The sequence below is a fragment of the Carassius auratus genome, unplaced genomic scaffold, assembly GCF_003368295.1.
Source record: "Carassius auratus strain Wakin unplaced genomic scaffold, ASM336829v1 scaf_tig00215676, whole genome shotgun sequence".
NCBI classification, from domain to species: Eukaryota; Metazoa; Chordata; class Actinopteri; order Cypriniformes; family Cyprinidae; genus Carassius; species Carassius auratus.
In genome coordinates this window covers 2603-18489 of record NW_020528193.1, presented here as the reverse complement: position 1 = coordinate 18489, position 15887 = coordinate 2603, and the positions used below count along the sequence as shown (strand labels likewise).

The following is a 15887-nucleotide window of genomic DNA, read 5'->3' as shown; positions in this document are numbered from 1 at the left end:
TAACATGCTGCCTTATCGCGAGACTCTTATCAGGCGATAAAAAAAATATTGTTCGCCTCGAATATAAGTTCTCCTCGAAGTCCCTCTTGCACCTGAATGAACAAATACAAATCACAGTTTGAACAAACAAAAAGATGTGAAAGAGCCCAATTCAGTACTCGCGGTGTTCTGGTGTTCAGGGCTTGCGCAGAGAAAGGCGTCTCAAAACACTTGAACATCGAATTTGCTTATTTTTGCTATTGTGCCGACAAATACATACAAAATATGTCAAAATATCCACCTCGGAAATTATGCTCGAAAAAACTGTCAATTATTTCTTAAGTGAAAGTAAACAGTTGAGGAAAAAAATGTGATGTGTATTATATTGGATGCGTTCATCGTCTCTTAAAGTGACCGTGCCTAAATTAGCTACTGGCTGCTGTAATGTTAATCCAAGAAAATGAAAATCACTCTTGACTGAATTAATTTGTAGTTTTAACAGTCAAACCAAAAATTATTCAGACACCAGATATAATTTTTGATATATATAGCAAAACTGTAATCATTTGAGAAATGTTGAAGGTGTCTGAATAAATTTGATTGTAGGAGATGAGCCCCTTTTCTAATGCACCACCTAACTTGATAAACCCCTTCTCAAAGACTTACTGTTTGTCAGTTTTATTTGGGTAACACACATATTCTTAATGCCTTCGGCAGAATTAGAATGAGCCATTTTAATCTAGATTAATCTAGATTCATTTCAAGATCACAGTGAGATTAATCTAGATTAAAAAAATTAATCTATGCCCACCACTAATATATATATATATATATATATATAGTTTTTTTTCTTTTTTGCAGGTTATCATATGTAAAATTATAAGGGAAACTAATGAATTACACACACATATACATATGTACATACATACATGAGAGAAACCAATGAGTAATACGTTACAGTCCTGGGTGTTGTGTTTTTAGGCAGGGTGCGGTGAGGACACAGGGTGAAGTATGAGGACAGACCCAGAAACCCCCTTGCAGGAGTCTGGAGTCCACCTCCATGCGCTTGGCTCCCACCGCAAAACCACAAACAAGCGGTCACTTACCCCCAGGGAGCGCAGATGTTCCCGTCAAACAGTTTCTCCTCCCCACACCTCCCTCCATCCTTCCCTCCCGTTTTCCTCTCTTTCATCTGCAGAGTTTATTTTGCTGTACTGGCACCGATGACAGAATGGCTTCTTGTCTGAGTCATGGATGTTTGATTCAGGCCTGTGTTCCTGTGTTTGCTCGCTAAAGGTGAGCGCTGAAGTTGACTTTGATGAGTACGGGTGGCGGGGAAACAGTTGGTCCCAGCGGACGGAACTGAGGTGTTAAAAGCGCGAGAGTTCATCAGCTAACTCTTCAAAGGCTCTCGGACAAGGGTGCATGAAAGTGAGATGGATGTGACATGCGTGTGGCTGCACACCTCTGTTTGACAACCGTTTTTGATGTGGATGAAAGATTGTGGCATTAGCTGGAAAATATTATTCAGCGCTGAAGAGCTTGGTAGGGATGAGTAACCATTCTGTTGAATAAAACAGTATGAGTACTTTGTTTTTTTGCGGCGTATTATGTTTTGGATGCTAGTGTTTTGTTGTCCCTATTAGACTGCTTAACTATCTTAACCAGCAAGAAATAGTTTCCAGCTCCAAAAACCAGCATAAACCAGCCTATACGAAAGTTTTCCAGCTCCAAAACCAGCATAAACCTACACGTTTTAATACAATAAATAATTGTAGTCAGTGTCATTCTATACTAATTAAATAATCTGAATAAAATTGGCATGAAAAATTGGACAGTGTTTCTATCTTGTTTTTCATTTCTTATTATCATGTTTTCTGATCTGTCTAACACTTTAAAATGGTCCTTTCCTAAAACATACATTTAACTAAAATATAAATGAAAATTAAACAAAAATTCTGAACAAAAGTACAAGCTTATGGGGACATCATCAATTAATAAAATAAACAATAAATATATAAAATTAAATTAAACGTTTTCAATGTCACAAATTTGCTTACATTTTTTATTTTTCCTTTATTTTTCACCCTGACCATTATTTTAAATGCTTTGAAATGATCCTTTAAATTACCATTTAAATATTGGCGAATCCTTGGCAACTTATTTTTTTTATATACAAGTATATACGTAAATGTCACATTTATTTAAAAATATATTTTTAACTTCATATAATTTTAGTTAAAAAAAAAACATATATATATAATGCCACGCTGTTATTATTGAATGTAACCATGCTGTAATTCTTCAGCACAGATGTGTAACACCCATTAACCTTATGATTATTAATGTTTTAATCCCTTCTTCACATGCATGCATGCATACACTATTAATCTGCAGGAAGAGTCACTTTCCGAAAACACACAAATTCAAGGACATCCATTTATTCAGCATTGCGCATATTTATGAGTGCATAGCAAATACGCACTTTGTTGTTTAGCTTGTTTGCTGGGGTGAGATAGTGAACTGAAGATACTGGCAACAGACCATGAAGGATCTTCTGCAGTGCTCTCCAGTGAGCAGAGCCCAGACCCAAATGACCTCTTAGATATCTCCCCTCGTCTCGCTCCCTGCCCGAGGCAGCCGCCCCAGACCGAGGCTGTCATATGATCGTCCACTGCTCTGCTTCATCTCAAAGAGCTTGGTCTTTGTGTTGTGGCCTCTACAGTGACTGTGGTCAGGCTGAGGTCAGGCACGGTGCTGGTTTGTTTATAATTATGTATCGTATGATGAATTAACATGAATAGTACCATATGGGCTTACTCTTAGCTGGCTTAGTGTTCTATCACGTAGAGGACTCGGGCGTGAATGTCATGGTGGAAGGTCATATGCTAATTCCTTTTGCTTTGTTGTCATTTTCGTGCTTGTTGAAGTAATGCCATTAATGACTTTGGAAATTTTAATACTTGCAATACTTTTTATGCTTGGCTGGGTTGCTGAGATTATGTACCATTATACTCATTCTACTTTTGTGGCCTATTTTTCTCTTATTACTAAATTATCACAAAAAGTATTTTGTTTTAAAAATCTGTTTAGATATATATATTTGCTTTGAAAGCAAAAAAATACAATAAAATGTTTAAATCAAATATATATATTTTTTTTTACAAAATTAATTAAAATAGTCAAATGAAAGAATATTAAGTTAAATAAATAAGAAATTAAATATAAAATAAGAAGCCTAGTGATGACAAAATAATTAAATTAAATAAAATTAAATAAATATGTATAATCAAAAAAAAAAAAAAAAAAAAAATATATATATATATATATATATATATATATATATATATATATATATATATAATTAAAAATGTAGAACAAATAATTTAAATATAAAATAAGAAGCCAAATTCAAATAAAATTAGTAGAAAAGAAGTAGAACAATAAATAAAATACAAAAGAAAATATATTCAATAAATCTTCTCTTTCCCTTTCCTTTTCTCTTTGTGAACAGGTACCCATTCCCCACAGTGTTCAGTACGTGTAGTAAGAAGGATCTGTGGGCTAGTCTGGAGAAGGGGGTGGGCATGTGTTTGTATAATATGCCTGAAGTCAAAATGCTCTACGGGGGACAGAAATGTGGCAACGGATACATTGAGGAAGGAGAGGAGTGTGACTGCGGAGAGCTGGAGGTATGAAAACCTTACACACATCAAATACCTTTGTACGTCACAACCGAGCAGGCCACTGCTAGCATTAGCGGATCTGAACCAGGTCCATATCTAGCCTTTGGTGATGTTTGGAATTTGATTTGGTCCGCTTAATATTCACAGACTAAATCATGGCTTTCAGTATGGATGCCAGTAAATATGTTAATAGATTTGAATTATACTTAGTATTAAATAAATATATTTTAAATATATTACTTTTAAGTAGGGCGGTCTTAAACATTACTTTTATATAAATATAAAATGGTATACATATATAACATATATACATATATCATTTTATTACTGAACATAAAAAAAGTAAAAAAAACTAACAGTAGAAAAGTACTGCCAAAAAGTGACTGTCATGTCGCTAATCCTATAACAGTTACTGCAGGGTGTGTTTGAAATGATTCACAGTGTGAAATTCCATTTACTTTTCAGTCATTAATGCCCTAAAAGCTGTCAGATATCCTGCACAGGAAAGTTTTATGATATAGACAGTTCTGACCATCTGAGCTGTGGTGCATTTGTGATGTAAAAGAGCTGTAGGGACCCGGGTTTGAGTCCAGACGACGTCATCTGTGCAGCCTGATCCCGTTCCACCTCTCTATTCCCCTTCCTGTCGGTCTCTGCTGTCCTATAAATAAATGCTTAAATGCCCCCTAAATATCATTTAGTAATGGAACTGGAGCCTTCAGAAATGGTCTGTGTAATTTAGATGTCATGCAGGCATATTGTGTCAGTGCAGACCTGAGGAAAAAAGCCTGGCCTGAACTTTAAAGTCTAGGATCTTGTTATGGGGAAAAGTTTGCTTCAGAATGGCACCCGTGAGCTCCAGTGATCTCACCGGGGGGAATGAGGGAGGAAGCGGGGAAAGAGCAGAGACGGAGCCCAGCAGCGGGTCTTGAGTGTTGGGTAGAAGGATGAGAGAAGCCCATCCCCCCATCATTTCACCCTAGTTGACGGTAGTTTTAGAGAAAACAGCAGGTCTGTAAAGAGATTTCTGTGACTCTGAGGAGCAAGTGGAGCCAGCGGACTGACCTAACCCAGCCCAACCCTACAGCACCTCTCCCAGCCCACACCAGGACCTTGTTAAGAGTGGGAGACGAGGAGTGAAAGAGAGGAATAAAAAGTCCCTTAGACACTTTGTGTGTGTGTATGTGTGGTGTATAAAATAATATTTTAGTGCTTGATGTCTTAATGAGCTTCTTGTGTACTTTTAGAGAAGAACAAAGCTCTTCTGCTTCACTACAACAACAAAACAGGTTTATTAGTCTTCAAAATTCACCTCTTTCTCTCTCTTCCTCTCCCTCTCTTTTCTGAGATAAATGTCCTCTTTCCTTCAATTGTGCTTGGACTCTGACGTTCCCATCACTTCCAGTCTCGGGTCAGTGATGATGTCACTCACTCAGACACGTACACACATGAACACGGTTCACTGATACCAAGAGCGCAGAGTTTGAGAAAACAACATTTTCTTTTTTTTCTTTTTTTAAATCAGAACAATGCATGGACCACTAATTTAAACCAGACATCAATGCACTCACATACACAAACCTAGAGTAACGTTTCCAAACTTTTTTTTTTTTTTTTTTTTTGTTTCCATGGATGCAAAGAACTGGTTGACAGAAGGGAATTTCCTAAAAGAATAAGAGCTCCACACCTGGAACTAATATTCAATGCAGTGATCATATGGGGTGACTGTTCAGACTTTTTTTTTTTCTTTCCATTGTTTTTCTGTAACCCTTAATTATCTAATGTCAAATTAAAGGGCTCATAGCCTGTGCTATTGTAGCATTTTATTTTCCCCTTAAAGTCTGCTTATAATGTTATTCAAGGTTTCTTGCACCAAAAATAATTGTAATTTAACTTTTTGGCCACTTTATACAATTATCCACCATCTTTCTGACAATTAAACAGCCTGACTTAAATATGTAAATTACCTCTATTAAAATGTCCTAAGTTTTTGTCATTTTTTGGTTTGTTTCATTGTTTTGTTCTTCGTTTACTTTGCTTGTTTTGCATACTTTGTTTTTTGTTGTTTTGTTTAGTTTTTTTTGGTGTTGTTGTTGTTCTTTGTTTACTTAGGGTTTGTGTTTTGTTTGATCTTTGTTTACCTGTCTTGTTTTGTGCTTTGTTTTTATTTTTTCATTGTTTGTTTTTTGTTTTGTTGGTTTCCTTTTAGTCTGTCAGGTCTTTGAGTGACACAAATGTTCACCCTCTTTCTCACTCTTAAAATGAAACAACCTGTTTAATACTTTAAATCCAGGACTTCGGTAGTTAAATGAAGTGTGCAATGATTGACTTAACTTTTCCCCATGTGACACAGTGACACACGATGCCTTCAAATCTGTTGTCATCCCTGTGTTTTCTTCAGGAGTGTCTGAATCCCTGCTGTAACGCTACAACCTGCACTCTCAAGGGAGATGCTGTGTGTGCCCATGGACAGTGCTGTCATGACTGCCAGGTACTTTTGTAAATCTGTCCTGTCCCTCTTTCCTCCTCATTCGTTCTTTCTCTGTGTGTAATATAAAGGCGTGGAAATCACATTCTCCGTGCCCCATTAATAAGTGCAACATGAACCAACATTTGCGCTCCAAACAGACACTCAGTTTCCTCTCAGGCCTCCAGACACATAAATCAGAGTGCTCAGCTCACTTACTTACTGAGGAAAGAAGCCAGACCAGAGCCCTCCGGAACAGATCCCAGAACAAGGATACATGTTCACACAGACTTTACAACAAACTACAACAAGCTTTCAACAAAGTGCTTCATTAAGTGAAAATAGCAACTAAAAGAATATAGTCATGCCGCTTGGACTGTATTTAGTTTCTAAGTGCAACTTAAGGGAATAGTTTTTGGAGAACTTTTCCATGGACTATTGTCTGTTGTACCCAATAGTCTTTGTAATTCATGTAAAGGCTTGTCTCTGCATGACTTTGAGTTTATTCCATCATGCCTGCTTTGAAGTTGAGTATATATTTCTCTTTGCTTAATTTTGAAGGAAATCTCAATTTTCTTGATTTTAGTTGACCCTGAGCACTTTAAGTTTGCTTTCTAGTGTTGTCTGAAGCCTTTTATTCTTGTGCGTCTCTGCAGTTAAAACCAGCTGGGACTCCTTGTAGAGAGTCCAGTAACTCCTGTGACTTACCTGAGTTCTGCACCGGAACAAACCCCCACTGCCCTGCCAATGTGTACCTGCACGATGGACATGCGTGCCACAATATGGATGGTTACTGCTACAACGGCATCTGTCAGACTCATGAGCAGCAATGCATCACTCTGTGGGGACCAGGTTGGTACCTCTGTAGATCAAATATGCAGATACCTGCAGGGTTCTTAGGCTTATTTGGTTGACAAAAAATGATTGTGGGGTTCTGCAGATATATATTTCGTTAATACATTTTTGACATTGTGTTCTATATGTAACCATTATCTAGCCAGCAATTTCACTTGCAATCCTTCATATGGCAAGCTCAAGCAATATGAAAGCTCACACTGATTGCTGATATTTATTCCATATGTCTGTCCGTGCTCTTCCAAAAGGATTCAGGCCACAGTCTGACATATGTTATCCTTTCATCGGGTTTTTGGTTTATATACAAGCTGAAACAAGACGGAAGGATTGTACAGTGTCGCATTTCCATCTCTGACAGTGGGCATATGCTGTTTTATTTTCACTCTTTCTTGTTTTCCAGGAGCGAAACCTGCCCCAGGAATCTGTTTTGAAAGAGTAAACTCTGCAGGTGACCCCTATGGAAATTGTGGAAAAGACTCCAAAGGTTCCTTTGCTAAATGTCAAGCAAGGTACAGTCGGTGCATGATACTACAGCACTTTGCACTTTATCTTTTACTTACAGTACAATAGTAGTTATTATAATACAGCTTCTGTCATGATGATTTATGACTTTGACCTTTGACCTTTTGACAGGTTGAACTTCCGGTAACCTTATGATGGATGGGCGGAACTTTCCGACTTCAAGGGTTAACCTATGACCTTCCCACGCATCGATCATGCGGTTTTGACAGAAAGTTTTACCCTATTGACCTAGTTAGTTCTAAATCATGGTTTTGACGGCTAGTTTAAACGTAAGATGAAAGACTCCCCACACATCGATCATGCGGTTTTGACAGAAAGTTTTACCCTATTGACCTGTTAGTTCTAAATTAAAATGGTATATGAAAGACTCCTCACGCATAGATCATGTGGTTTTGACAGAAAGTTTTACCCTATTGACCTAGTTAGTTCTAAATCATGGTTTTGACGGCTAGTTTAAACGGAAGATGAAAGACTCTCACACATCGATCATGCGTTTTTGACAGAAAGTTTTACCCTATTGACCTGTTAGTTTTAAATTAAAACGGTATATGAAAGACTCCCCAATCATCGATCATGCGGTTTTGACAGAAAGTTTTACCCTATTGACCGTTAGTTTGTTTGAAGTCTGTGCCAGTTGTTTGAACTCTGTGTCAGTTAGCTTGTTTGAAGTTTATCACAGTTATAAGGTTATGTGTGTGTGGTTATAAGGCTTCTCCCCCTCCCATTACATTTATGAGCGGTGTATAAATGGGGTCGGTGTGTTCTACATTTTTATATATATATATATATATATATATATATATATATATATATATATATATATATATATATAAACATTATATATGAAACATTATATAATTTATATAATATACATAATCTAAAAACAATTGAACTAAGGTTGAAAAAGCTTACTAAAGCAATCCACCTACCTTATTTAGACAGAAGCTTCAGCTTTGTGAGAAACGGGCTCCAGCTCCATCTGTCGGACTCTCTCTGAATGATAGCACACGGTTGATCCGCGCTCGTGCCCCAGGAGAGATACGGAGAGAGAGCGCGCCTGCAGGCGCGCGCTCGTGCCCCAGGGAGTGAGACAGAGACTTTGTAGTAAAACAGTACAACAGAGTTTGAAAACACGTAGTTCTTTATATAATATACATATTCTAAGGTTGAAAAACATTCTGTTCTTTTAAAAAAGGTTATAAATGAAACCGTTATAAAAATTATACTGAAACCGACTGTTTTCAGATAAAACGAGATCCATGTTTAGAGAGCTGAAAGGAGTTGTTTTCACATCACCTTCCTGACCCGCAAGTATTCACAGCGTCTTCTTTTGCACGCTACACTTCACTTTCTTCCGAATTTACTACAAAATCATAATATGTTCAAAGACATTGCTAATTAAAACTAACGTATCTCACGAAGGAGTACCATGTTTTTGACAGTTTTCTGACGGCTGCATCTGTGAATTACGGTGGGCGAGCGGCTAGCATCTCTTTGTACCCGTCTAATTTATGACGACATGTGCGACCCTGGTTCAGTTTCCCACCTTTTGAACAAGTTCATTCATAGAACAAGGATGACACCTAGTGGTCACTCAACACCGATTTTCTTTAACAGCGCCCCTTATAAACCTATTTATACGCGTTACAAACCATCACTTTGAACCAGAAAAACTTTTTGGACGACTCTCCAAGACATTTGCTTTCCAAGACAATGGATCAAAGTGAGTATTTTATCATTTCATGTTATCTGATGGTAGTGATATTAATAAAAAAAAACAATTCATTGATCAAATTATGTTATGCTATCTTACAGTCTATGATGGTTTTAAACCATATTTCATGACATTCCTGTAATTTTCTTCATGTTAAGCAGATTACACAGACATCTGATGCTAGTGATATTAATAAAATAAAAAAACAATTCATTGATCAAATTATGTTATGCTATCTTACAGTCTATGATGGTTTTAAACCATATTTCATGTCATTCCCCGTAATTTTCTTCATGTTAAGCATGATATTAATAAAAAAAAAATTCATTGATCAAATTATGTTATCTTACAGTCTATGATGGTTTTAAACCATATTTCATGACATTGCTGTAATTTTCTTCATGTTAAGCAGATTACGCAGACATCTGCTGATAGTGATATTTAAAAAAACTATTCATTGATCAAATTATGTTATTTTTACAGTCTATGGTGTCTTATTATTTCATGTCATTCCCCGTAATTTTCTTCATGTTAAGCAGATTACGCAGACATCTGCCGATAGTGATATTTTAAAAACTATTCATTGATCAAAGCCTGTTATGTTAATTTTACAGTCTATGGTGTCTTATTATTTCATGTCATTCCCCGTAATTTTCCTCATGTTAATCAGATTACGCAGACATCTGCCGATAGTGATATTTAAAAAACTATTCGTTGATCAAAGCCTATTTTTACAGTCTATGACGTCTTTATGTCGTCTTAATATTTCATGTTAAGCAGATTACGCAGCCATATGCAGATAGAGATATTTTTAACAATATAAAGTATGTGTTATTGGACTTAATATCATGAATGAAAAAAAAATGAAAAAATACTTTTATTTTGCATATATCACCATATCCTGTTGAAAATACTTTTATTTTGAAAATATGACGCCATCCTGTTAAAATACTTTTATTTTGAAAATATGACGACGTCCGGTTGACGCGCGCTTAGTTTTGCCTGCTTCAATGCTACGTATAGGATATCAGAAAAAACAATTCTGGTCCGTTAAATCTACGTTTTGCCACTCCGTTATCCGTTTGTCATCTATGAAGACGACATCGCGGAAGGTGTAAGCGTAACTAACCGTAACTCAGAAAAACATTTTTCCCGTTTGCTAACTGTTCGCAGTGAAACGACATATGAGGATATGATTGTGAAATGGCTCCCCCCGGTGAGTCTGGATGAAATGACGCCGTTATAGTGAAAATTGCGCCATCTGCGTTGATTTAATGTTACGACACAGTGTTATAGTGAAAATTGCGCCATCTGCTTGCGGTTTAATGTTATGACATCACGATTTCTTTGTCACAGTGTGTGTATGTGTGTGTGTGTGCTCCATTAAACTGTAAAATAAAAACCCTCTCCATGTGTTTGAAATCATAACACTTTTTATTTTTTTATCACAGGTTCAAATATTGAGCACCAAGCCTTTGACGCTATTAATACACGTAAGTACGTATTAACTATTCTTTTTATAAACTAAAATGAATGTATTTTAATTTTGTATATTATTAATTAATTTAATTTTTATCGTTTTTTATTTATTATATATATATAATTTTATATATATATATATATATATATATATATATATATATTTTTTTTTTTTTTTAATTAATTTATTTATTTTTATTCACAGAGGCCGCGATTGATCCAGACAGCGCAGCCGATGGTAAGACAAGATCCGTCTCCATAATTTTTTATGAAAAATTTAAAATTTAAAATTTTTATGTTTATGAGGAATCTAATTATTTTATTTTTTTAGATTTTATCCAATTCATCACACAACCCGCCTTTCAGACAGTTATCGATCTCACGCAAGATGGCGACGAAGATCCCACCGTCAACGTAACAGACAACATCCCGCCTGATTCCGCTCCGGCCCACATCGAGAATCCAATAGGATCCTGCGACGAATCACTCCCTGGACCCGCCGACGAACCAGCGAGAAAGAAGACTAGAAAAACGAATCGCCCCACCTCTCCGGTCAGTCCTGGACCGTGTGACGAACCACCAAGAAAGACTTATCGTTTTACACCGGTGGTCCGACCTGAATCGAACGGCGAACTACCGAGAAAGGCTTATCGTTTTACCCCGGCGATCAGTCCCGAGAGCCCTCCAGAGAGGAAAACTCTCTGTCCGGTACCAACGAACAGCCCCGCGACCAGTCCTGAGACCGATCTGTTTTATGGTAAGACTAACTACATTATTTGCATTTAAACCAGATGGTGTCAAACATTAAGATTTTTTTTTAACATCCACCAGACTCGAGTAGAAGCCATAAGGATGACGTGACTACCTGGGGCATGTCTCAAATCGATGCCTGGGACCAGAGTTCTTGGACGAGCGAGCGTGACGAGGTGTCTACCACCAACGCGGGTCAAACGCCATATCCTTCTCCCTCACCGTCGTCCGAAGAAGTAGAAGTGGAAGAAGTGCCGCCGCCTCAGCCGCTTGATGAATCATTCGACGATCTGCCTCCGTTTCATAGCCCCATTAATTCGATACAATCATTCGGTCAAGAGTTTCGCGACGCGCAGGTTGACATAAACAACAAATACGTCGAACTCCGCAACGTACAAGATGATATTAACAACAAATTGATCGCGTTGGGCAACGAGTCTCGCGACAGACAAATCGAAACCCTTAGCAGATTAGATGCGCTGCACGGTGAGCTCCGTGCGTATCACCTCGAGACACGCAGTCGATTCGATGCTCAGGATCGCTTTATTCAGGATCTGGCCAATGAAATATTCCAACGCGTCAATGCTATGAGATCGACGATCGATCGGCAGTTTGATAGAAATGATCGTACGGTGACTCAATACCAAAGGGAATTGATGCTAATATTGCACCACCTCATTCTCACCATCGTAGATGAGACCGCGGAGTCAAACTGAATATAGACGTATTCAGAGTAATTCTTATATTCCATCTATACTTTGTTTACATATAATCTGATATTTCAAGTAATTCTTATATCTCACGTCTGCTATGATTGTTTAAATATTTCATGTATGCTTTTTATACTTTGTTTTACACATATAATCCGATATCTGCTTTTATACTCTGATTTTGTCATATATGCTTTTGTATTCTGATTTTGTAATAGTTCATGTATGCTTTTTATACTCTATGAAATGTGTAATAGTTCATGTATGCTTGTTTTAACTCTATGATTTTGTAATAGTACGTGTTTTGGTCTGAAATCTAAAAATGGACGGTTCAGACGACTTACGTCAATCCTCCACAGAACTGACGCCGGACGAGATCGAGATGCTAAGTTTACTTCCAGACTCTTTAGAACAGTATTTGTTTAATCAAGAATCCCCTCCTATTTTGGATCTTTTTGAATTAGCCGTAAATCCAAATATGAATTTGTTCGATCCTCTGCTTAGCCTAGACAACGACCCCGTTGTACAACGCGGAGGTGTTTTAAACAGCCCACCGGCGGCGTGTACCGAGGCTGATCCTGACAACACAGACCACCCTGACGGTAATGAAACTCCGCAAGCGTCCACATCAGGTAACGTTGACCCTACTACACAGACTCGATTAAGCCCTACAGACGTTGACAGGTTGATTCGCGAGGGTGGCGACGTTAACGGATATCATGTTTTACCGCGACCTCGTTTCAATAGCGTGACATTGAGAAGGACTACGAATCTGAGAGAGATTAACTCTACAGATTTAGCCTCTTACCACGCCCGGTTACACGACATGCTTACCGGAATTGTGGATTTCGCTAGGGAATTTGACCAAAATTCTCCGGTGATCAATATCACATTGACGGCTCCCAGTTTACAGACGCCCGTTAGCGGGATTTTAACCCGCGGTAATAATTACGACGCGGATGGGTTTATGGATCAAATTGAAAGAGTTTTACAGAGCAACGACCGGTTACTATCTGACCAAACCGTAGAATTTGAAGCTTCCGTAGCCATGAACAGACAAGGCGGGGGTCGTCGTCGGAAACTCACGGACTTGGCTGTTGATGAGGTGATCAAAAGGAAAAAGACGAGTTTATTTTGTCCGATCAATATTTCAAATAATTTGTGCTTCTCCATCTGTCTCGCCCGTTTTCTAAACCCCCAACACCCCGAGAGCGAGTTAGAAAAACTGGCTTCCGTCATCCAAAACAGTGTTGGCTTCTCAATCCAAGACCGAATCGGTCTCGGCGATATAGCCTCGTTCGAACGAGCGCTAGACATTAAAATCGTCGTATTTCACAGATCTAACGCCATGATCTTAGAAACCTACAAAAATTCAGACGAACCCCATCCAAAAACGGTCTTTCTGTATCTCCACGACGACCACTACTACATGATAACGAGTTTGAAGGCGTTCCTCGGTTCACCATATGTGTGTCCATTTTGCTACAAATCTTACACCAGCCTCAGAGACCATCGATGTAAGCACGTCTGCAACATCTGTTTCGACGCGGAATGTTACAGGTTCCAAGCGAGAAACCTACATTGCCCCGATTGTTTGCGTTACTGTAAATCGGCTTATTGTTTCGAAATGCATAAAAAAAACCCACCTCCCGGTCAGGAATACCCCGCCTGTGATATGATAAAATACTGCAAACTATGTAACCGACGTTACGACGTTAAACCGGGCAACCAGAAAACCAAACACATATGCGCCCCAGACAAATGTGTGCATTGTCGAGAGTCTCTGACGGACGATGGAGCACATCAATGCTTTATACAACCTCTAGAGCTTAAGGAACCGTGTGAAAAGTATATTTTTACGACTTTGAATCGCGTTACGAAAACGGACGCCACGAGGCTAATTTTGTCTGTGCCATGACGTTCAAAGGTCAGAAATTTACCGCCTACGGCACGGACTGTATCGCTAAGCTAATCAAGCGCTTCAGACAACCCCGATACAAAGGCTACTGCTTCATCGCTCATTACGCCTCCAGATTTGATGCCTTTCTAATTCTGGAGTATTTTTGCAAAGCGGGGATCGTGCTCGAGGTCATAATGCAAGGGTGCAAACTACTCCTGATGTACGATGACGCATTTGCCCAACGATACATCGATAGCTACTCATTTTTCCCTTTCGCTCTCGCCAAAATGCCGGCGGCGTTAGACTTGACGACGACTGAAAAAGGCTATTTCCCCCATCTTTTCAACAGGGTGGAAAATGAGAACTACGTCGGACCGTACCCTGACAAAAAGTTCTACAACTACGAGAACATGTCGGATAAAGCCCAAGAAAAGTTTGACGCGTGGTACAGCACGGTCAAGGGTGAGCTCTTTAACTTCAAGAAAGAACTGTACGACTACGGCGTTAACGACGTCGTGTTATTACGTGAAGGCTGTATGAAGTACAGGACGTCATTCCTACAGTGCACCCAACTCGACCCTTTTGCGTTCACCACGATCGCCAGCTGCGCAATGGGGGTCTTCAAAACACATTATCTCAGCAGAAACACGCTAGCCCTGACGCATAACAAGGCGTACATCCATCAGAATAAGTCCTACTCGAGCGGATCGATCCAATGGCTCGAGTATATAAAAAAGACTCGAAACGTGGACGTTCATCACGCCGTAAACCACGGCGAGGTATCGATCGGTAAGTTCTTTTTAGACGGCTACTACGAGCAGGACGGCGTCAGGCACGGTTTAGAGTTCTCGGGGTGTGTTTTTCATGGACATTGCTGTCGTTTTGAACCCAATCAGACGCACCCCCTGTCCGGAGTACCCTACGGGGTTCTCAGGAACCAGTTTGACGATAAGATTGAAATTCTCCGGAAAGCGTACGGTTTGCAAATCGAGGTTCTGTGGGAATGCGAATGGAATCGGATGAAAAAGACCGATCCCTCCGTGATAGAATTTATGGCCGATTATTCCGCCCCTGAGAGGCTGAATCCTCGCGAAACGCTCTATGGAGGCCGCACCAACTCCTATAAGTTATACCACAAAGTGAGCGGCGATGAGAAAATAAGATATCTGGATTTCACCAGTCTGTACCCTTTCTGTCAGGCCAGGAAAAGCTACCCGATCGGTCACCCCGAAATCATTTTCGCAGATTTCGAACCGATTGAAAATTATTACGGGCTTATCAAAGCCACCGTGTACCCTCCCCGCAACTTACTCCATGCAGTCCTTCCTTTCCGTTCGAACGGGAAGCTGACGTTCGCGCTATGTAGAACCTGCGCTCAAGACCAAAACCAGACCTCGAGCTGTACCCACACGGACCAGGAAAGATCGCTCTCGGGCTGTTGGGTCAGTATCGAGCTTTTAAAAGCCATCGAGAAGGGCTATGTGGTAGCCAAGATAGACGAGGTTTGGCATTTTCCACAACGGTCAGACACGTTGTTTACCGAATACGTAAAGACCTTCTTATGTTTGAAACAACAAGCTTCGGGCTACCCTCCGAACGTCGTCACGGATGCTGAGAAAGAGGCTTACATTAGTGACTATTTTGAAAAAGAGGGTATTCAACTCGACCCGGAAAAAATCAAGTACAACGCCGCCCAAAGGGCGATCACTAAATTAATTCTGAATAGTTTGTGGGGACGCTTCTCTTTAAGACCAAACTTACCTCAAACGATTCTGGTGCGCGAGCCGAAGATTTCACCAGAATCGTTTTTGGCAACACCGACACC

General features: G+C 39.2%; 2 protein-coding genes across 3 annotated transcripts in view; both read left to right on the top strand.

Moving 5' to 3' along the window:
- LOC113095305 (disintegrin and metalloproteinase domain-containing protein 12-like) overlaps positions 1–7676 on the top strand; it is a 69718-nt gene extending 62042 nt beyond the window's left edge. The window contains exons 12-16 of the mRNA XM_026260878.1: positions 3494–3671; positions 6067–6156; positions 6789–6984; positions 7388–7496; positions 7621–7676. Coding sequence (XP_026116663.1) covers positions 3494–3671; positions 6067–6156; positions 6789–6984; positions 7388–7496; positions 7621–7636 — 589 coding nt within the window. The 3' untranslated portion in view covers positions 7637–7676. The remainder of the gene's footprint in view (positions 1–3493; positions 3672–6066; positions 6157–6788; positions 6985–7387; positions 7497–7620) is intronic.
- Positions 7677–9748: 2072 nt separating this feature from the next.
- LOC113095304 (uncharacterized) lies at positions 9749–12479 on the top strand. Of its 2 annotated transcripts, none has more exons than XM_026260877.1 (5): positions 9749–10439; positions 10675–10716; positions 10908–10940; positions 11034–11459; positions 11534–12479. In XM_026260877.1, exons 1-5 carry the CDS (start codon positions 10427–10429, stop codon positions 12166–12168), a joined length of 1149 nt encoding a protein of 382 aa, XP_026116662.1. In that variant the 5' UTR covers positions 9749–10426; the 3' UTR covers positions 12169–12479. The 2 variants fall into 2 exon arrangements, with proteins under 2 accessions (XP_026116662.1, XP_026116661.1); XM_026260876.1 differs by having other exon boundaries at positions 10675–10720.
- Positions 12480–15887: the final 3408 nt, after the last annotated feature.